Source organism: Gastrolobium bilobum, unplaced genomic scaffold (genome assembly GCF_033153095.1).
Source record: "Gastrolobium bilobum isolate Gb01-03AN ecotype WA unplaced genomic scaffold, APGP_CSIRO_Gbil_v1 utg5129, whole genome shotgun sequence".
Taxonomy (NCBI): domain Eukaryota; kingdom Viridiplantae; phylum Streptophyta; class Magnoliopsida; order Fabales; family Fabaceae; genus Gastrolobium; species Gastrolobium bilobum.
This window is the reverse complement of record NW_026897155.1, coordinates 171,482-194,735: the sequence shown is the minus strand read 5'-3', so window position 1 is coordinate 194,735 and position 23,254 is coordinate 171,482. Positions and strand designations below refer to the sequence as shown.

The following is a 23,254-nucleotide window of genomic DNA, read 5'->3' as shown; positions in this document are numbered from 1 at the left end:
ATTTCTTATGAAGAAGGAATCAACATCTCAACATGTTAAATTGTGTATATGAATATATTAAAAGATTTTTGGAAGATGTTATACTTACTACAAGCATCATGATGTGTTTGTTGGAATATATTAAAAGATGTTATATTTTAATAGCATGGATTTGTTTGTTGAATATGATGAAATATATGTTATTTAGTTTGAGCATTTTGCTTTCGAAAGTGACTTAAATGCAGATTGTTTGATTTTTGTTGTTATTCATGATTCTATTTGGACGTTGAAATTATGATTTTTGGTTTAGCAACAAAATTTGAGTATTTTGTAAAATTGATTCATGATTTTGCTTAGAAGTTAAAAATTAACATGCTAACGAGTCAGGTCAGGCTATTTTTTTTTTTTTTTATAAACGGGTAAAACCAAATTATCAGTTAGACTCGCAGTAGGCTTAAGCCAGACCAAATTAAATTTTTTTGGCATAGGCTTGGACTTTTCGGGGCAAAGCTTAGCCCAACTCAGTCCACTTTCACCCCTTACGCACGCTTCCCTCATAAGATAAGAAATTTTGTATTGGATAGGATAAAATGAGACTACGCACGCTATCCCATCATAGGATAAGAAATTATATATTGGATGAGATAAAATGAGACGATAAGATAAACTAATAATACTCCTCTTGACATATAATCAACCACGGATTTAGGGTTTAAGGAAATAAAAAAATAAAAAGTACAGAAAATCATAAGCATGCATGTCGAGCGATATGGAACAGACGGATTTTAGGGTGCGGGGGCCATCGTAAATTGTTATGTAGGTGCCTGAAGTGTGTTCCGAAGAAGGTTAATCTGAATCGACCAACTAAAACTGAGAGAATGCAAGCTCTGTCGCTGACTCTTAGCAAGAGATTGAGGCTCTCCGATTCTAACTCCAAGCCTCTCTTCAGACTGTCATCGTATTTATATTATTCTTTTTCTTGCTCTCCTCCACTATTGTACTCAATGCCTTCACCGCCTTCGGGTCCCTTCACCGCTCCATGGTCTACCATTCAATGTCGGGGAATCAAAGTCTCTGGTTCTGATGTATGCATCTATTAACTTTAACCATTTATCGGGATTCAATCCAGATTATGTAGACGCATCACTGTCTTGTTGTTGTTTTATTGCGGTGCAGGTTAGAGTCGGAAATATCATTGAAAAACTAGGTTGCCTTGCTTTTGGACTATTGAATTTTACTCTGATGATTCAATTCGATATGTGCAGTTATATTATACTCACTAACAAATTCACTCTGTATTCCTGTTCTGCTGCACATGCTTGCTTCCAGGTCGCATTTACGAGGTAATTAGTAATTACTCGACCAGCTTGTTGTCAAATAATATTCATTGAAGCTTGTTATCCAACACCGTTTTTTGTTATGTAAACCTCATCAGGTTCTTAAAGTAGATCACTCTCACGAAGGAAGAGGAAAAGCCACAATCAAGGTTTATTCTGAGATTTCCTTTTTTCCTTTCGTCATACTTACCCTGACTGGACACGCATCTTATTCAATATGACCTGTTCCATATTGAAAAAATCTGAGCATGAACAAAGAAAATGAGGGAAAGTGTAAGTACTAAGTAGCTAAGAGAAAATGAAAGGGAGAGAAATCTCTGAGAAACTGATCATTTTTCATATTCTTATGAAATCAGTCATGAGTTCTTACGTTTATAGAATCGTGAATCTTGTACAATTAGAGACAACTTTAACTAACTCTAGCAGACTTGTTCTAACAACTAATTGTAATAACAGAGGCTAGCTTACACCAACTGTTTCTGTAACTAAGACTACTGATCTAGACGAGCATATCTCTATTATTCCCCCTGAAAACTCAGGATGGTTGAATGCCCTGAGTTTGTCTCAAACAAAACAGAACTTGACTCTGGAGAGAGCTTTTGTGAAAACATCCGCATCTCAGTCTCGAGCTGGAACATGAGTAACAACTAGGCACTTGTTAAGAACCTTCTCTTGAAAAAAGAAGATGTCAAGTTCATATGCTTGGTGTGAGCATGGGAAACAGGCTTATAAGAAGAGAAACTATACTGAGGTTGTTGCATTAAATAACTGCAGTGGAAATGGGAACTTGTAGATTAGTGAGTAGGGAGGGGATCCATATAATTTCTACTGCAATAGTGGCTCGGCTCCACTATTCAGTCTCAGTGCTGGAACGGGCCACCAAGAACTATTTCTTGGACCGCCATGAGACTAGATTTGATAGATGTAAGAACCTAAGGTGGACGTGTGATCATCCGGATCCAATGCCCAATTAACATCACAAAAGGCTTAGAGAGGAACTCAGGCACGTAGATGAAAATATGATGCAAGCAAGCATTCTTGACGAACTAAAAAAAGAAATTCGAGTAGAGATACACTTACATTTTTCAACGGATCTAGGGCAGATGATGATGCTAGCACAAAGGGTTGAACAGAGGGGGTAGTTTTTGGGTCGGGTTGGGTCATTTACGGGTCGTAACACAAATGGGTCAGTAGATGGGGTTGGATATATTGGACAATCCACTTTGAGTAACCGTGAAAATAGGAGTAGGATGCAGACTGATAATACTATTGGGAGAAATATGTTAAGTGTTATAGCCCAATGAGGTGAAATAGGTCATCTGTTACAAGTGAGGGTACGACAAACCCTCACTGTAACGAAGAGAGAGGGGAAACGACATAGGAGGGTATTGCCATGGTGAACGATGGTCAAGATCGTTGAAGGTCTCATTTTCGAAGATTAACAAAGGAGGAACTAAACGACAGGAGGAGATGCAATTTGTGCTTCAGGTGTGATGCTCTCTTTTCACTTGATCGCATTTGTTACATTCCAAAATTGCATGTGATGATTTTGGGTGAAGGGGAGAGTGATCTTATTGACAATGGATTGAACAAAGAAGAGGGAGATGCAGAAGGGGATGGAAATCTGCAGTTAAGTGTTCACAGAATGGTAGGTATGACATCTAATCGCTCTCTAAAACTTTGGGGAAATGTTAAAGGACATCGGGTGGTGGTATCGGTTGATACGGGGAAGTCACATGACTTGGTGACAGTCACAAGATATGTAGTTCGAGAGTGTGCAAGGGACAACAGTTGGAATTACCTAGTCTGTAAGTGACACAATTTTTTTTCGTTTTCAACCTTAGTAGGGTTGATGTGATTCTAGGCTTCAAATGGTTGGGGGAATGTGAACTTTAAGGATTTGATCTTGATGTTTTCGTGGGAGGGCAAGTTAGTGACTCGTGTAGCAAGAGACCATATAAGGGCCTGAGTCGTTCATGGAGAAAAAGAATGGAAAGGTCTTATATTGAATTGAGTTATTGTTCAGTGGTGGAGGAGGGCCAACCAGTGATCTCATCCAAAATTGTTGAAGTATTGCTGGAATTCAAAGACATGTTTCAACCATCTTCAGAGTTACCCCCAAAAAGGACCTGTGATCACAAAATCATACTGAGGGATGGTGCATACCAAACATCAGACCATATCATTATCCTTATTATCAAAAAGAGGAGATTGAAAAGTTCGTGAAGGAAATGTTGGCTTTAGGGATGGTCAGGCCTAATAGCGGCCCATTCTCCAGCCTTTTGATCTTGGTCAAGAAGAAGGATGGAAGTTGGTGGTTCTGCGTTAATTATCGAGCATTAAACCATGTAGCAATCCCTGATAAGTTAGTTTTTCTGATAATTAATGAGCTGTTAGATGAGTTGGGGGGGAGCTGGAATTTTTTCTAAGTTAAAACTATTGTCTAGTTATCATCAAATACGAATGAGTATGGGAGATATAGAAAAAACAGCCTTTTGCACACACGAAGGATACTATGAATACTTAGTGATGCCATTTGGCTTAAGGAATGCCTCGTCCACTTTCCAATCTTTAATGAACATTGTTTTTAGGCCCTTTTTGAGGAAGTATGTGTTGGGGTTTTTCGATGACATATTGGTGTATAGTGTAAATGAAGAAGAACATATAAATCATCTTCGTAGTTGTTGGAAATTTTGAGGCACTTCTCTACCAATTTCAAAAAGATAGAATTAGAATACTTAAGGCACTTAATATCAAAGAAGGGGTGAAGGTTGATCCACAGAAGTTAGAAGCCATTAGTAAGTGTCCAGTTCCTAGCAACTTGAAAGGGTTGAAGAGTTTTTTGGGCTTGAACGGTTATTACAGATGATTAGTCAAGAAATATGGACACATTGCCAAACCCTTGACACACTTACTTAAAAGGGACAACTTTTGTTGGGGGAAGGAAGCACAAAAAGCTCGTGAGGCATTGAAGGAAAAAATGATGCATTCACCTACATTTGGCCTTTCCAAACTCAAATGACACTTTCGTGGTAGAAATTATTGCTTCAGGGGCTGGTATGGGGGCTATACTGATGCAGCAGTGGCACCCTCTTGTCTATCTTACCTAAGTGTTTTCTGAAAAAGGCCAAGTCAATTTCAGTGTACGAAAGTGAGCTTAAAGCTATTGTTTTTGCTATACATATATGCGTTACGTAGGTAACCAGCCTACAACATACCCATGTATGCATTATGCAAGACGTTGTTCTGCCACATACCATATGCATTACGCAAAAAGTGGCGCCATTATCTTATGGGTTGCCATGTCATAATAAGGATGGATCAAAAGACTTTAAGATATTTGATGGAAAAAAATCTGATGGCAGAAGGGCAGCATAAATGGGTTGCAAAATTGCTGGGATTTGATTTTGAGATCCATTACAAACCAAGAATAGAGATCAAAGCCGCTGATTCTTTATTGAGAGTCATGGATTGCAAGGAGTTAACAATTATGTCTTGCCCAAATTTACTAGTTATTGCTAAGGAGGTAGTGAAAGATGCCACCATATACAAAATCATGGCTAAGGTGATGGTAGACGCCAAGTGCTATCCTGGCTATCATGTGATGAAAGGTTGCCCTTGGTATAAAAATAGGTTGGTCATCCCCAAATCCTCTGCTTATATTCCAATTATCATGAATGAGTTTCACTCATCACCATGGGGGAAATTACTATTGGGAAATGCAAACCGATAAAAGAATAGTGGTTGTTTTCTTTTGGATGGGAATGAGAAGGGGCATTGCGGAGTTTGTGAAGGCGTGTGGCATTTTCCAACAACAAAAGTATGAGAATTTGCTCCCAGTTGGTCTGTTTCAACCCATTCAAATGCCCAAAAGAGTATGGGAAGATGTCTCCATGAACTTCATATAAGGGCAACCCAAGCCACAAGGTGTAGATACTATCATGGTTGTAGTGGATAGATTAACAAAATATGTCTATTTTATGACACTCAAACACCCTTTTTATGCCCAAGATGTAGCTACTATATTTGTGAAAGAAATGGTTTGGTTACATGGTTTTCCCAAATTTTCAATTTCATATAGGGATCGCATGTTTGTTAGTAAGTTTTGGGGTGAATTATTTCAGTTGGCTGCCACTAATTAAGATTCAGTTCGACGTATTACCTGCAAATGGATTGCCAAGTTGTTAACAAAACATTGGAGACTTATTTATGGTGCTTTGTTAACGGACATCCCAAAAGCTGGGTTAAGTGGTTGCCATAGGCAGAATTCTGGTTAAACTCTTCATATAATTGATCTATTCAAATAAGTCCTTTTTGTTCTTTGTATGGGAGGGATCCTACTAACTTCATACAGTTTGTCACTAATAGTTCTGCAGTGGTTGCAGTAGACCAATGGATGCTGGCTAGGGATGCTACATTTAAGGATTTAAAACAGAACCTATATAAGACTCAAGAACAGATGAAAGCACTAGCTAATAAGGGGAGAAAGGAGGTTGAATTTGCAATTGGGACTAGGTGGACTTGAAGATTCAGCCACATAAACTACGTTCCTTAGCAAAGGAGCTCAATCAAAAGCTTAGTCCTCGGCTTTGTGGACCATTTACATTCATGAAACGTGTTGGACCGGTTGCTTATCAGTTAGAGCTCCCTCCACAAAAAGTACATCCCATCTTTCATGTTTCACAGCTCAAGGAGGATGTGCATCCCATGGTTCGAGTATTGGCTCCCAAATTGCCTTTCTAAGATGTTAGAGCAACAAGTACACCCTGCTGAAATTTTGAAGGCAAGAAGACTGCTTACTAGACAAATCGAAGCATTAGTGAGGTGGGAAGATCAGCTGGATTATGAGTGTTCTTGGGGAAATATGGAGGCTTTCAAGGACTAATTTCTCTCTTTTCACCTTGGGGACGAGGTGATTCTTCAGGGAGGGGGTGTTGATGAGCTTGTGATACCTTTTAAAGAAGTATACAGGAGGAAAACAAAAGCCCAAAGGGAAGGAGGGGGTGACAATCTGTTGGCATGTGAGGGTAATGAAGGAGAGTTAGTTATAAAGAATTTCATGTGACAAGCAATGAATGTCGATGGGAATTGGGTGAGTTGTGGCGTGGATCGTGAGGGAGATGGAGGAGATATAAGCTGGAAAGTTGCTTGAGGGGAGGGGAGGAAAAATGATCATCTGAAGTAAGCGATACTGGAAGGTTCATTTTTAGTAGCTAGGAAAAAGAAGTAATTGTCATTGAGTCTGTTATCGAGTCTGTAATTTGTTATTGCTTATTAACAGTATACTGTTGTACAGTAGATTAGTTGTATTCTGCTATCATCTTTCATTTTTTGTTGTTTTGATTGTGTAGGAGCTCTCTCTCCATTACTATTTCTATTATATAAATTATAGTTCCATGATATAGCCAAAGAGTAGTAAATACAGATATCACTAGTATCCTAGATACTATAATTACTTGATTCTGAATACCCTATTTACATATCAACACAATATTGACTACCCTATTTGCATAATCAGCAAGATACTGTTTATGTGGTTACTACAATTACCATCACCTATGATTAAAGGAAATCTCATTTTTCTTGGTTTTCCTTATGCCTTACTTCTTTGTGCTATTGTTATTGGATATAGTTGTAAGTTTTAACTTCTGCACTCTTACTTTTAACTCCACTCCTAACTGAAAATTGTAGTTGTTTCTGTAATAGGTGGAACTTCGTGACATTGGGCACGGTAACAAGGTAACACAACGAATGGGTACTTATGAGGATATTGAAAGTATGTCCCTATATTTGTAACATGTCAAACGCAAATTTTTGAGTAATACAACTATTGTTATAGTCCTATTTCTTTTACTATTCATTACTATATAATATTCACTGTATATCATTGTAATTATTGTAAATATTCTGTTTCCATAGATTCATTATCTTAGGCAATTAGGTCTGTATAATAGACTAAACTCAAGTATAGTATAAAAAAATACTCCCCGTTAAATCCCGACTAGCGAAAGTGGGGTAAGGGCAATCCTTATAAACAACCTTACCTTTGTATATTTGCAAAATGACTATTTTCTAGATTTGAACCTGTAACCATTCAGTCATAAGGGAGCCGTATTAAAACTCATGTATAGTATTATTCAAAAAATAATAATATTCAATATTTTCATATTTCTATATTTGAAGTTGGTATTATAGCTCTTGATATTGGAGGCTTTACTTTTGTAAAATGAATCCTACTTTGCCTTCAGCCGCCACTTTCATTGCAGCCACTTCTTGACCTCTTGGATGCTCTTTCATTGCGCTTAAGAACCTTATTTTTTGGGCCTCACAGAACCTTACAAGACCTTACCTGCCACTTTTCATGCCCGTCCATCTTTCGCTGCCTCAACTTCTCCAACCGGCAAACGTACCGTGTGCGTTCTCATCCCTAGCTCGTCCAATCACTGAAGGCCCACCGAAAATGGCCCTTGTTAGAGAAATATAAAACCATTAATATAGCCTCATCCAAAAGCTTAAGTTATTGGGTTGAAATTGTTCTTTAGATGGTATCAGAGCAGGTCGTGACCAAATGGTCATGAGTTCAATCTTTACCGCCCTCATTCTATTAATAAAAATAATTAAATATTGTGGAGTTTCTTAGCATAAGTAGGCTCTGGGTAACTACTAAATAGAAGCACGTGTCTTATAAGTCTGACACTCTTAACATTTCCCCCTCAAATTCAGGGTAGGTGAGATGGAAAAAGTATCCACCGCCTTGAGTTTGTCCCTCATTTCACAAAACCTATGTGAGAACAACGCTTTGGTCAATATGTCAACATTTTGATCTTGAGCTAGAATATTACATACTTTAAGAGCTATAATTAAATCATTCAAAAGCGCTTTTGGAATAGTTAGTTCATGACATGGTATTAAAACCTATGGACCAAGTTGTCTAGAGTTTAATTCTTGCTGCCCTTATTCTTCGAATAACTTTTTTTAAATTTCAGCATAAGATGAAGAAAAAAAATTGTCCTGTGCATGATCCACAGTTCAAAACCCAAAAAAGAGTTCTTACCATGAGGGGGCGTGTTAAAAGATATAATAAAACCATTCATATGCCATCATCCACAAGCTTAAGCTTCTGGGTGAAGCTGGTTCATGACACTGCCCGTGCTTAACTTTGCTTCATCTTCATACATGCACAGGGAGAAATGATATACACTGTTGGGCATATTTCCGTTTTTTGATTGGCCAAAGAGATGCTATGGACTATGGTGCTATATAATAATTAAGCTATACAATATTTGGGTGTAGATGGGAGCTTGGAAGGGGAAAATTAATTTCTTAAGTTGATTGAACCTGTGAATCTTGAATCCCTAATCTGTCCAGCACACAATTTGCTGCATATTTTTGTTAAAATTAGTGTGAAAATCAGGATACTAAACAGGTAATCCTCCACTTGTGTGTGTGTGTATATTTGTTATGCAAATCCAATCAACCTGTGTGAATCTGTGCATTTTCCACACTTAAATCAACCTGATGTGGGATAATATTTACTTTCTCTAATTAGTGATGTACTAGGACACTTCACGCCTGCTGATAATCAACTTGCAGGGGTCTACGTTCGGGAAAAAACTTTCATTTATATGTGCATGGATCATGATGGAACTGTAGTATTAATGGAGTGAGTCTTACGTCTTTCATCCTAGTTTTCTGTCAGTATATCATACTACCCTTTTGGGTGCAAGAAATTATTGGTGAGCAAAGTTAATTAATGTGATTTCTCTTTGTAATTGTTGTCAGCCCTGATACATTGGATCAAATGGAAGTTTCCAGAGACTTGTTTGGCAAGAATTGTTTATATCTACAAGGTGGATAAAGCTACCATTATTTATCCTTTATCACTTCTCTTTTTTGTTCAATTTATATGGAAAATTCACGTGGTTTCCAACCGTGCTTATGCTCATACTCTAGAAGATAGCATCCTTGTTTCAATAACTTGTTGCTGTGCTACCAATTATTTTCTGACTTTGTCATCAATGCTAATAAATTGGTATGGGTTATTGTCAATTCCACTATTATTTTTTTCTTTTTTCGGTAGGTTGCCCAAGTGTTTCCCTGATCTTTGTGCTAACAATTTTTCAAATTTCTCATTTACTTAGACAACTACTTGCAGATGTAAGTGTTCAGTGTAGTCTTTCCTTCCTATAGCTTCTTAACTTGTATCTCTTCCGAGGCTTTCTTTATCTAATGTGTCCATAATGCATAACTTTTGAAGGTCTGTTCTTGTCATTGTAGTGTTCTAATCATATGCTTGATCACTATCATTAGTTATGGGACACACTTTCGTTATCCAAGTCATCTTTACATATGTTATGGGACACACTTTCGTTTGTAGCCTCTCTTTGTTCTGCATTTGTGGTATAAGTTTGTTTTCTAATTTTGTGTCTTCAAGGCTCTTCCCCCCCTACCTTCCCCTCCTCTTCTCGTTCGGTGTCATGTTTATAAGGACCTTATCCTCCTTTCTCATTGTATTTTCTCCTCTGTTCTCTCTAATATGATTTCTTTTATAAATAAAATAAAACAAAATTATTTTACCCTCTGGTAGTCATCGAGTAACAATTTTTAGTTTGGTAGATATAACTAGGCTTAGTTCAATTGGGTCTTCTATACTTGTTAATTATCATTTTTTTTGCCTGGTTAACAGATGAAATGAAAGTTAAGGTACAGTTTTATGATGATAAACCTTTATCTGCATCTGTTCCAAAACGCGTGACATGTATTGTCAAGGAAGGGATTGCAGCCACTCCGAGGTATATGGAATTATCCATTATTGCATTTAAAAGTTGTACTTGATCTTGTACCTTGCCATTGGCATTTTCTTCCTTTTATTTTGTGGATGTCTTGGAACATTTTCTGATGAACTATGCTAAAGTATTGTGTTACAAGATTTCCTCTTATTGGTTCGAACATTTTACCTATTTCTGTGGGCTTATCTTCTCCTTAATGAGGTCAGTTCAAGCATCCACCCCACAACTTGTGATTCCTAAGGAGTCATAGGAATTTCTGATGTGTTTCTTCAATTTGACATCCAGACTTCGTACTCGACCACCTAATTCCTTCTGAGACGAATCTTTTGTAAAAGTTTCAAATCTTCAATCTTCTATTGCATGTACTGTTCTCTATACCCAAACACCAACCAGTTCGATCTTTGTTAAAATATTTAGAAAATATCACGTAATATTATTATTATATCGTAGAATATTTTAGAATTTCTTAGGATTGGTTTCCGTATTTCATGATTTATTTTTTATTTAATTAGGATTAGGAGTTTAGTATTAGTTATGTTGAAATTATGGGGATCTAGGTATAAAGGGAGGAAAACGAACACTCGGAAGAATAAAATTATATTGATATTGTTATGAAGAATTGTTATGGTGTGATATAACTACAAAGCACTAATTCCTATTTATATTAATATTTGACTCCAAATCCTAATTAAATAAGGAGATAAATCATGAAATATAAAAAAATAAAGAAACTATTATTAAGAGATCATCTATGATATTCTAAACTATTCTAAGATAATGTTGGTAATTATACTATGTAAATAGTATCTTACTGATTATGTAAATATGGTAGTTAGAATTATATCAACATCAACATCAACATTAGCAGTACCTTTAACCCAAGTTAATTGGGGTCGGTGGTAAATGAACCCAATGATAGATAAGAGGAGATTAAAAATAAAATAAAATAACAATAGAATAAAATAAATAATAAAATAAAAATAAAAATAAATAAAATAAAAATAAAAATTGAGGAAGGGGGAAATAAGATAAAAGACAAGAAGGGAAAAAGAAAGAGAGGGGGGTTGAAGGAAAAGGACTAAAAAGGGATAATCTGGAATATAGGAATAACAACAGGTTTAACTTTCCACTCTGCTTATAGTGTTTCTCCATTCCGTCCTAAGACACACTGTCTGCCAATCTATATCCCACTCCATTAAGTCTTGTTTAACTACCTTTCCCCAGGTAAGTTTTGGTCTACCTCCACCTCTCTTTGTGTCGAGCTCTTGGTAACAAACTTTTGTTCTTGCAGGAGCATCAAGGGGGCCGTCTTATTACGTGCCCAAACCACCTCAATCTATGCTCCCAGCTCCCTTATCTTTTCAGTTACCGGTACTACTCCTACTTTTCGTCGAATATTTTCATTTTTTATCTTATCCATACTCGTATAACCACACATCCACCTTAACATTATCATTTCTGCTACTCCCATTTTGTGCTCGTGTTGCCTATGTGCTGGCCAACATTCAGCTCCATATAACATTGCAGGCCTTACTGCTTTTCTATAGAATTTTTCTTTTAGCTTAAGGGGAATTTTGCGGTCACACAAAAATCCAGATGCATTCTGCCATTTCATCTACCCTGCTCTAATTCTATGATTTATATCTTCATCAATCTCACCACCTTTTTGCAAAATTGATCACAGGTATCTAAAAGCATCTTTCTTGGGTACCTCTTGACCAAGTAGATGCACGGGTCTTGATCTCCATCCCTTACTAGAGAAAACTCACACTTCATATACTCAGTCTTACTCTGGCTTAACGTGAAACCTTTGGACTCCAAAGTGCTTCTCCACAATTCCAGTTTTCTATTAACAGTGTCTTTGCATCAATAAGCACAATATCATAAGCAAAAAACATACACCACGACACTTCCTCTTGAATGTCTTTTGTTAGTTCATCCATAATTAAGGCAAAGAGATAAGGACTCAGAGCCGAACCTTGGTGTACACCTACTGTAATAGGAAAATAACTTGATGTTCCATCATAAGCTTTCACACATGTAGTAGCCCCATCGTACATATCCTTGATTGTTTTTGCATATTTTGAGGGTACTTTTTTCTTCTCATGAATCCACCATAAAACTTTTCTTGGGACCCTATCATATGCTTTCTCAAGATCTATGAACACTATATGTAAATCCTTTTTTCCTCTATATCTTTCCATCAATTGATGCATCAAGAAAATAGCTTCTGTGGTACATCTTCCTGGCATAAATCCAAATTGATTTACAGAAATATTGGTCTCTCTCCTCAAACTATGTTCAATAACTCTCTCCCACAACTTCATAGTATGACTCATAAGCTTAATGGCTCTAGTTAGAACAATTCTGGATATCTCCCTTATTTTTGTAAATAGGCACAAGCATACTTTTCCTCCAAGCATCAGACATCTTATTGTTGGAAGAATCTTATTGAAAAGATTGGTCAGCTAATTTATTGCCACCTCCCCTAAGCCTCTCCACACTTCAATAGGTACGCCATCGGGTCCCAAAGCTTTATTAGTCTTTATCCTCTTTAAAGCCTCCTTGACTTCATGTGTATTGATTCTGCGCACAAATCTTTTATTTCGATCATCATAAGCATCCTCCAAGCCTACTCCGCTTTTATCGCCATCCCCATTAAAAAGCTTGTTAAAGTAGTTCATCCATCTTTCATTTACATCTTCATCTCTTACCAAAAGTTTTTGGTTTTCATCCTTGATGCATCTAACTTGGGTGAGGCCTTTATTTTTCTTATCCCTCATTTTTGCAAGGATGTATATACCTTTTTCACCATCCTTGCTCCCAAGATTTTTATATAAATTGGCGAAAACCTTATCTCTAGCTTCTCGCACTGCTTTCTTTGCATTTTTTCTCGGCAATCTAAATTTTTGCAAATCATTGTGACTTTTATGCAAAGATCTAAAGCATTCCCTTTTCTGTTTAATTGCCTCTTGCACCTCTCCATTCCACCACCATGTTTCTTTTGTATGGAATCCAATTCCTTTGCTTTCTCCTAGCACCCTATTTCCCACTTTTTGAATACACTTAGCCGTTACGGTAATTAGGATTCTAGTGTTTGTATTTAGTATTCTTTGGCTATATAATCTGGACATTGTTTTGTGGTTGAGATACACAGATTTCATCAAATGTCTATTGTTTCCTCCTTACTCAACATGGTATCAAGGCCAATGGTTTGACTTAATAGAGTAGATATTCATTTGTAACAAAGCCAATACTTCAGTACTACACAAATAATAGGTGTTTGTGCTTCGGTAAACGAAAACCCGAGTTAGAAGGCTACTCGAATGTTGACTTAGGTGGTGATGCCGACTCAAGGAAGTTGACGTTGGATTACCTATTTACTTTTGCATGGGAAGCTATATCTTGGCAGTCTAAGCTCTAGAAATGTGTGGCCCAATCCATCTCCAAAGCAGAGTACATTGCTGCAACAAAAACTTGCAAAGATACTATGGATGAGAACTTCTTGCTGGAACTCGGCTACAAACAAGAAAAATATGTGACAAAGTGTGATAATCACAGTGCGATAAACTTGGCAAAAAATTCAACTTTTAACTCTCGCTCAAAAAATATTGATGTTCATTATTACTGGATCGGAGATGTGATAGAAGAAAAGCAATTGCAGCTGGATAAAATACACACCGACTTGAACTAGTCCATCATGATGAAAGGTCATTTTGACCAAGAAATTTGAAGATTGCTGTGAGGTGTCAGGATTACTACCCTCTCTAATTAAGTCAAAAAAGAGAAATTTGTTGGCATTTTCCTGCTTAATTTCTTTTCTTTAGTTGGCTACACATTCCAATGCAACATTGGAACTAGAATAGTTCAAGTCTCCATGCTTTGAGAATCATCTAGAGCATGGAAGAGTGGTCCCTTGACCATCTATAAATCGGGGAGAAGATATGGGTTGATGTGTCAAGCACCCAAACAAGAACCCCTAAAACGAGAAAGGAACTCACTATAATCCATCCAATTATTGGGTGAGATATTGAGTGCAATCCTTTGTGTTATATACAAGAGAGAAATACTCTTTGTAACTTCATTTTCATAGTGGAGAATTTCTTGGACTTGGACCTTTGGTCACATGGTTTTTACTCCTTATATTGAGAGGGTTTTCCATATTAACAATTTATGTGTTCTATGTTTCTATTTCTCTATTTTCTTTGAATAATTTCAAACAACTCCACTCTGTTTCTGCATTTCTAAACCATGCTCATTACCCAACATCCCTCTTTCCTCTTTTACCTTTCCTCCTATTTAGGCTATGCAGTTGTTCCTAACAACCTCCAACAGCTCAATATCTAACTAATTATGTATCTACTGTAACTGAATTATCCAACTAATTTTGTAATTATTCTTCTTGTGGGTCCTATCATATAGCTGTGATATTTTTTCGGCATGTTTAATTCTCAGTAAATTGGAGGAAAATGATCATTTGGTTCAATTTGTATCTAATTATATTTCTGTTTCTGTATCAACAATACTTGCTAGTATTTGCATATATGACATCATTATACATATCAATGATGAAGTTAACTTTTGGGATAGAGCTTTTGAGCTTCTCTGTGCATCCTTTGGCTTGTAAAATTTACACTTGTACTAACTTTTTTCTCTCCTTGATTTTAGGAATAAAAAGGTTGTACTGGACAACGGCCTTACAGTTGAAGTAAGTCGAATGATTTTTTTTTCCCTTCTCTATTTATTTAATAGTTTAAGTAAATGGTAAAATAATTACTCATTTACCTTGGAAATCTAGTTATTATATCATGCAAAAGGTACTAGCAACATTTATTGTCTTTCTTATTATACTTAGGGTCAGTCTGATATCCCCTTAGATTGATGTACGATCTCTAAAATTATTGTTATTCAAATATATTTAGTCCTACCCTTGATAAATTGGTTGCTTTGTCCTACAAGTGTGTTTCTTGATTACACTCGGTCCTTAAAGGTTACAGGTGTTACTCCTCCACTCTTCATCGTTATCTAATCTTGGCTGATGTTGTCTTATTTGAGTACGATCCCTACTTTGGGTCCTCTTCACCAAACTCTGAGCCAGCCTCTACTACCTTATCGCTTCCTCCGATCTTGGTTGAGTTCACACGGCCACAACCACCCTCCTACACAGGATGACCCAATTTTTATCTGCCCCTTACCGTCGACCACCTCCACTTGAGATTGCACTTGCTCTTGTTGCTGCTGAGGTTCCTGCGGACTCTTCTCTGGCACCTTATGCGCCTCTAGCTCCGGCCGTGCCTTACTCATTGCTCTCCGCAAAGATATTCGTATTACTCATAATCCCTCACCTCATTATGTTACTTTGATTTATCATCGGCTTTTACCTTCACATTTTGCTTGTCTTTCTTCCTTATCTTCTGTGATTGTTCCGAAGACTGTAGGTGAGGCTATATCTCATTCAAGATGGAGACATGTTATGATTAATGAAATGTTTGCCCTTCAGAGCAGTGATACTTGGGATATGGGAAGTCTATTGTTGGTTGCAGATGGATATACATTGTCAAAGTTGGTCCTTATGGTTAGGTAGACCGTCTCAATGCTTGATTTGTGGCCAAGGGGATACACTCAGGTGTTTGGCCTAGATTATGGAGACACATTCTCCCCAGTGGCAAAAATTGCCTCTGTTCGCCTCTTTCTTACTATGGCTGCTATCCGTCACTGTCATCTTTATTAGTTGGATACCAAGAATGCTTTCCTCCATGATTGAGTGTTGGTGATAATTTAGTATCCTAGAAATTAGAAAAGCAAGAAACAAAGTTTAGTTTCCAGATTGAGTGTTGAAATAGATTATCGTTTCATGGCCACAATCACTTGTGAACTCATCTAGTTAAAACAACTGCTTAAGGAGCTCAAGTTTGGAGACACTGGACCAACAACTCTCATTTGCGATAATCAAGCCAGTTTGCATATTGTTTCAAATCCAATGTTTCTTGAAAGGACTAAGTATATTGAGATAAATTGTCATTTCTTCAATGAAAAGGTCCTCTCGGGAGATATTGTAGCTAATTTTGTTAATTCAAATGATTAACTAGCTGATGTGTTTACTAAGCCTTTGAGAGGTCTTTGAATAGATTACATATGTAACAAGGTTGGTGGTGCTTATGATCTGTATGCTCTGGCTTGAGGGGAAATGTTGTAAATAAAGTAGTTTTGTGTGAGGGACGAAGTCCCACATCATGTATATCTCTTTGTAATTCATTTTCGTTTAGTTATATAATAGAGCCTCCACTGTGTAGTTGACACACAGATTTCAGTATATGCCTGTCGGGTCCTGATATTTTAAAAGGATGATGATCATTAAAAGAATAAGGTCAAGGTGAAGTGCCAACTGACTGAAGTGTAGAAGAAGATAATACAAATTCAGTGGTAGTGGATGATGGCACCAACTTAATATTGATATAAAAGAGAATGGAGACTAGTTCCTACACCAGGTTCAACTCTATTAAACTAACAGCATAATCACAAAATATGATGATTTGTTAACTACAACTTAAAGACGGAAATAATGCAAGAAAATAAAAGGGACCCAATTCCCAAGCTCACTCCCAGAACCAACAACCCTATGTTCCAGAAGATCCCAATTTCCTCACTCCACAAAGCTTAATTCATGTATACCCCTATTCTCTCTCCTTTTCTACTTATAACCAACTCAAGGTGCAATTCCACTACCTCCCAATTCCCTTTCTTCATTCATAGCCTACCACCTGTCCCTTTTGCAATTAACTCACTCTTTTTTCCCTTTTATATCTGTTTAAAAGGCATTAGGAGCCCATCAATACCCCATCCATCAAGATTTACCTTGTCCGCAAGGTGAAGAAATAGGTCATGTCCCAGCCACAAATGTGAGAAAAACTTCCACCCGGGTCTCATTACTTGAAGCATATTGAACTATCATTGAATCCTTCTATACCATTGCAATTCGTTGCTCTTTCATCCTCCTCTAGTGCTCTGTCCTTTATGGAAGTCCTTGCCACGAAACTTGGTTTGTTTTCAATAGTATATATGGATGGCTATGAAATAGAGTATGTAGAAACTTCATTAACGTTAACACATCTCAGCTGCAATAACTCGATAGTACCCTTAGAAACTTCTTGGAATTCTTGCAATAACTCTTTAACCTCCACTGGGACTCTTGAATACTCCTTACTCTCTGTTCCCGTAAAACTCAATTTCGCATAATAATTCTCAGCCTCCTTCCTGCACTTTCTATTCAATCCCTTGAAAGAAATTAACACCCTTGAAAGTGTGTGATCTCCTTTAATTTCAACCATATTATCTCCCTTTGTCACCCTCAAAATCAATTCCTTAAAGTTGGCCTAAATCTCATGCACCTTTTCTAACCATGAGTATCCCAAAATTGAAAATGTAAAGGTCTTGAGCAGTTGGCATACCCATCATTCCAATTGAATCCCCTTGCATCCACCTTGGCAACAAACCTTCGCACCTTCCCCCACCATTACCGAATGCTTACATGTTCTCTCCACCACCAGCTTTAGCTCCTCCGCCAAGTATCTGGCTAAGAAATTATGGGTAACCTCCGTATCAATCAAGACAACTATACGTCTTCCATGGACATCCCTCTTTATTTTCTAGGACCTATGTGAAGCCAGTCCCACCATGTTGGGACACTAAGTCTGATATGCGCGTCCCCTGCCTCTCGTCGATCAATTTCATGTTCGGTCACCTCTTCATCTAAACCCAGAAGCATCATGCGAAGATTAGGGTTTTGACAAATGTGGCCAAACTAGAATGGGGCATCGCACCCGAAGCACAGGTGGCGTTGTCGTCTGTCTGCCATCTCATTCGGTGTTCAATGCCTAAAACGCATGTGAGGTCTCTTTAGGTTCCCCATTCTCTATTCTATTCAGGTTTGTAGCTCCTTGGGCTGGCCTTTGAGTGCACCCAACACTCATTGTTAAATGGGCTCGCATGTGACAAAATGTTGGACCCATATTGATTGAAGGCAACCTTTGTAAATAACTAATTCAACCCAAAAGCTTAAGCTGTTGGGTGGGGTTACATTAATGATTTTATATATCTCAACAACCTTGTTGCCTGTTCTAGGCCCATTTCGCAACTCTAGAGTTATTGCATTGGAATGGGCTGGGTTTTGATGGGTGAGGCAACCCATTTGTATTGACCCATGCCCGCCCCAAACGTAGTTCCTCCACGTCCATTAGGGCTCTAACCTTACTGCGCGCCATCTCCTTCTCTTCTTCTTCTACTTCTATTTTTTTTATTCTCTGTGCTTGGGTCGTCATATGACTTAGATAAGCCAAAGCGTGAAAACAAATCTCTGCCCTGATTTCCTCTCTCAAAACTTGAGCTCTATTCTCGTCTTTCTCTCCTCTTCTCGTGGGTTCGTCCCATTTCTCAACGTTCTACCTCCCACACCACTATCTCGTGCATCAATCTGGTTCCCTGTATCCCTTGTGCCTGATTTAACATCACGCAGATCTACACAGTCTAGAAACTCTCGAACTATTTCTCGAAGCTGACAAGCCGAGTCCTCAACACCACCGATCCTGTCTTCCAAATGCTCAATGCACCTCTCGACTTCCACTAGTCTGTTTTCCATTCTTGTACGGACCATAAAGCACCTTTAGGATCGAAAGTGCTCTGATACCAAATTGATCGTACCAGCTTAATATTGATATAAAAGAGAATGGAGACTAGCTCCTACACCAGGTTCAGCACAATGAAATAGTAAAAAAAAAAAAAAAACCTCAATTAAACTATGAGGATAATCACACAATGTGATTATCTCCTAACTACAACTTAAAGGTGGAAATAATGCAATAAAATAACAAGGACCCAATTCCCAAGCTCCCTCCCAAAATCAACAACTGTGGGTTCCAGAAGATCCCAATTCCCCCACTCCACAAAGCTTAACTCATGTATGCCCCTCTTCTCTATTTTTTTTTTTACTTATAACCAACTCAAGGTGTAATTCCACTACCTTCCCCTTCTCCATTCACAGCTTGCCACCTATACCCCCTTCCAATTAACTCACTCTTCTTCTTTTTTGTAGGTTACTGGGAATAAAATACACAACCACATACTCACACACACCCTATTACACACACCCACACCACTAGGCTAGCCCTAGTGGATTAATTGACTCACTCTTCTTTCCCTTGTATATCTGTTTAAAAGGCATTAGGGGCCCATCAGTGGGCAACGAGGGTGAGATAGGTAGGTTGGCAGAGGCAGAAACTGGGAGGAGTAAGGGAACCGGTGCTCATTGAGCAGAACATCCTTGGAGATGAACAGTTTTCCATCAAGTGATGGGCATTTGTAACCGTTGTGCTGGGTAGAAAAGCTAAAGTATTAACTATTAACCACAGGTACAATAGAAGGCACAGTAGATGAAGAGGTAAAAGCAGAGTTTGCCATATCTGGAAGCAATCAGAAACTGACTCAGCAGCTAACATAATCTTACTTAGCTAACTGTCTGGCAGTTATCTTCATAGCTGTCAGTGTAACTCACAACCTACAGAAGCATAAGACGTGTGTGTGTGTGAGAGAGAGAGAGAGAGAGGGGGGGGGGGGGGGGGGGGAGTTACAAAAATAAACCCTAGCACTAGCCAGTTACAAAAAAAAAAAAAACAGCTTTGATGTATGTAAACCAGAGTCTACAAAATGGATGAGACGTCATGCTTAAAGAAACACATCTCAGTCAATTGCAAATTCTCATGTATGGGAGGACTTTGCTGACACTGAGAGTCTATCAATATAAAATAAGCCAGCTTCCATAAAGGCAAGTAACTTATTTTTGGTGAACTCAATTCTTGTAAAGCTGGCAAGTTCGAATACGTAGTTTTTTTTTTTTTTTTCTAACCTGGGAATGCTTACATCCATTCTATTTCAAAGCTAAAGATGAAATGTTTTCTCATGCTTCAAATCAAAGGATATAACTAATGAATTGATTATTAACAAATTGGTATGTCCTTAACTGCTAAAAATTGTTTCCATTTTCCATGAACATTTGAAGTGGAATGGAACTAATACAATATTCGGTGCTGGTAATGCTAAATGCTGATGTCTTGTTTATTTGTCTGATCAATGATTTCCAGGTTCCACCTCACATTGTAGCTGGTGATGCCATTGTTGTTAATACAGAGGATGACTCTTACATCGAAAGGTTAGTTGGTGTTTAATGATTCAAAGCATTTGACGACAAAATTAATGATACTTTCTTTTTCGTTGAGCATCTTGCATTCTTGTATTGATGAGCTTGATTGCTGTTACCTCTTTTGTCCCTTTATTAAACAGGGTATCGTACTCTACTCTTCTTTCGCTCTCTCTTTCTCTGAAAAAAAAGTTCTTTTATAGTGAATTTGACATTCTTCAGATTGCTAGATTTTTCAAACTCTGGTTCTACTTGGAACTTTACTGTCATTTTCACATAAGCTTTAAGCCAAGTTGTTAATATAGCACTCTTGCAAATTGTTTATCGTGATATGTCCTCTAGAGTGATGGGGGAAGTTCTGCCGTGAAACAGAGTCTTTAACAACCACTTGTATTCCTGTGTTTAGTGGCATCCTTATTATGAGCTCCATTCTATTAATAAATAATTAAAATATTATATAGTTTCTAAGCATAGGTACGCGGGGGCCTATGCATTGTCTACCCTTCAAGCTCAATGGACTCTTATGTGAGGGAATGTTAGAGACATATAATATAAAACTATTAGTGTGACCTTCTCCTAACAGTTTAAGTTTTTGGGTTGAATTGGTGCTTTACAAGCCTTTTATGGGTTTAATTGTGTTCTGAATCATTGGAGAAATTATGCTGTAAATTTGCTTTTCATATTATGCAGATAAAAAATCTTACCAAGGGAAATAATTTTTTTTTGTAAGTTTACAAAAAAATAATTCTAAGCAATTGTATTAAATTCCTTATTACAAAGTGTTGTGCTTCTTCCTTTCTTGTTTTGGTTCTGTATGTTTAGGCATGGTCAAGGACTTTCGTGATGTAACATCCCCTATAATTGATATAGAGGATATTACATTGCTTCTTAAATTTTATTTTATAATCAAGAAAGTTAGAATCTAGATTAGCGGATATAAAAGAAGTATTCTTAGAATTTAATTATACATAGACAATAAGTTACGTGTGCTAATACATCTGGAATAAATTAGGTTACATAATTGTCTAAACTGAAGATAGACTAAATTACATCATCCTCTAAATTAAAAGAAATTGTTTCTCCTCTAAAGATGTTTCACAGGCATACAAAAATTCTACAACTCCAGTCTCCGTACTGGCATGCTTATTTTTCTGGAAAGATTAGCACAAAACAAGTGAGAGGAATCTCAGTAATATTGAGGTTTTCTAACTATAACCATTTCAACCGTAATAACGGAAAAGATCATTCTTTCTGTTATATTAAAAAAAATAATAGAAATAATAACATGTAAATAATTATGTAATATTTAACTGAAGCTTCCCAAACTGTTGTGGGTCTCTGAATGTGAAAGGTTCTGTATGGCAAATCTCAAGCCACGATAAGGCGTCATTGATCCCCTTGTGGGTCAGTCACATCAGAATCATTCAGATTCCATATTCCGTTAATATCCACTTAGTACCAAAGGAATTCTTTAGTTTTATGATCTTAAAAACATATTATAATAATTAAAAACATATTCATTAAATGCAAATAAAAGATAAACATACAGGGAGACGTTGATACCACAAATAAAAGATAAATTAAAAGAGTAAAAGGAATATTTTGCCAGATTAACAACACTTTCACAACTTTAAAGAAATAACTTAAAAATACCATAGATAAAAACATCACCAACATAACTTTCTAAAATATCTGAAGATAAACTTTAGAAATAAAAGAAGAGAATGTTTTATCTCCCAATATTATATTTTCCTTTTATTTCTCCTTTTTTATTCTGTCTCTTCCTCTCTCTTTTTTGTGTTGGGTTGGGGAGTTTTCATTTTCATTTTCATTTTTTTTCCTAAAAACATCTTTAAGCTTGCATCATTATAAGTACATCATCGTAACCTAAAAGTCTAAAAGCATGATTAACTGTGCCTTGGAGGGCAAGGCAAAGTCTTTGGCTTGTAGAGCCGGGACACCCTGACTTTTATAAAATTAAAATAATCAAATAATATGAAATTTTTATTAATAATATTAAAAATTGGTTGAGATTTAATAATGACCAACGGTTAGGATTTACTCTCTGTTAGTGAGTTAACCCCTAGTTAACAGAAGAATTTATTGTAAAAATAGGTAGACTTTAAGAAGTGATTAGAACGAAGCTAAAGTTCAGAGTGTCTACTTTGTAAAAAAGGTGACGTTTAGTGCATTTTTTTATGTATTAAAAAGATCTTATAAACTCTTAACTGTTAATATTATATAGCTTATGTTGCCAATGAAAGTTGTATTATCTTTTCGTTCTCAGGGCCAAGGCATAGTGTGATTTCAGCCAGAATTTAAGCGGCGACCTGTGGGATGCAAATCAGATGTGACCTTTTTATTTACCCTCCATCCCTCTTTCTCTTGAAAATAAGGCCTGTTTTGATTATCTTTTATTTATGTTGGCACATAAATGAAGGGACATTAGAGATTATGGCGGATTATGTTCAGCAAGACATGACCAGAAATTTGCTCTTGGTTTCTTTTAGATTGTTCCTGTTAATTGCAATGCAGATGTTTTGTTGCCATTTGCATACTTTGGGAAAGGTTTCTTTTTCTTTTTCGAAAACGACTTTGTAAATTAAGTGAATAGGTATAGTTGTGTTTACTTATATATTTTAGTGGGTTAAGATTATGATATTCTTTAAATTAAATTAAGAATAGATACATCTTTACTTTTTGAATAAAAAGTATAATATATGGATTATCTTACCTTACTTTTTAGCACTTGCATATACGTTACTCGTAGTTTTTAGCTCAAAACTTTGTTGCGAGACATGATAAGCATTTTTAATAGTTAATGGGTTAGTATTGTAAAATACATTAGATATAGGACATGATTAATTTATACCGGTCTTAGTGTTATATTTAATCTTAGTTGCTGATTTTATTTATATATAATGATTCTAAAGTATTAGTTTTCTTTTTCTTTTTTCGGT

The 23,254-nt window shown here is 36.8% G+C and overlaps 1 protein-coding gene across 1 annotated transcript; it reads left to right on the top strand.

The window, feature by feature from the left end:
- Window positions 1-683: 683 nt before the first annotated feature.
- LOC133304573 (uncharacterized) lies at window positions 684-22,723 on the top strand. Its single transcript, XM_061504627.1, has 11 exons — window positions 684-1,064; window positions 1,156-1,186; window positions 1,309-1,322; window positions 1,415-1,465; window positions 7,023-7,092; window positions 8,910-8,979; window positions 9,099-9,166; window positions 10,003-10,108; window positions 14,774-14,813; window positions 20,239-20,306; window positions 22,582-22,723. Exons 1-11 carry the CDS (start codon window positions 858-860, stop codon window positions 22,592-22,594), a joined length of 738 nt encoding a protein of 245 aa, XP_061360611.1. The 5' UTR covers window positions 684-857; the 3' UTR covers window positions 22,595-22,723.
- The last annotated feature ends 531 nt before the right edge of the window (window positions 22,724-23,254 follow it).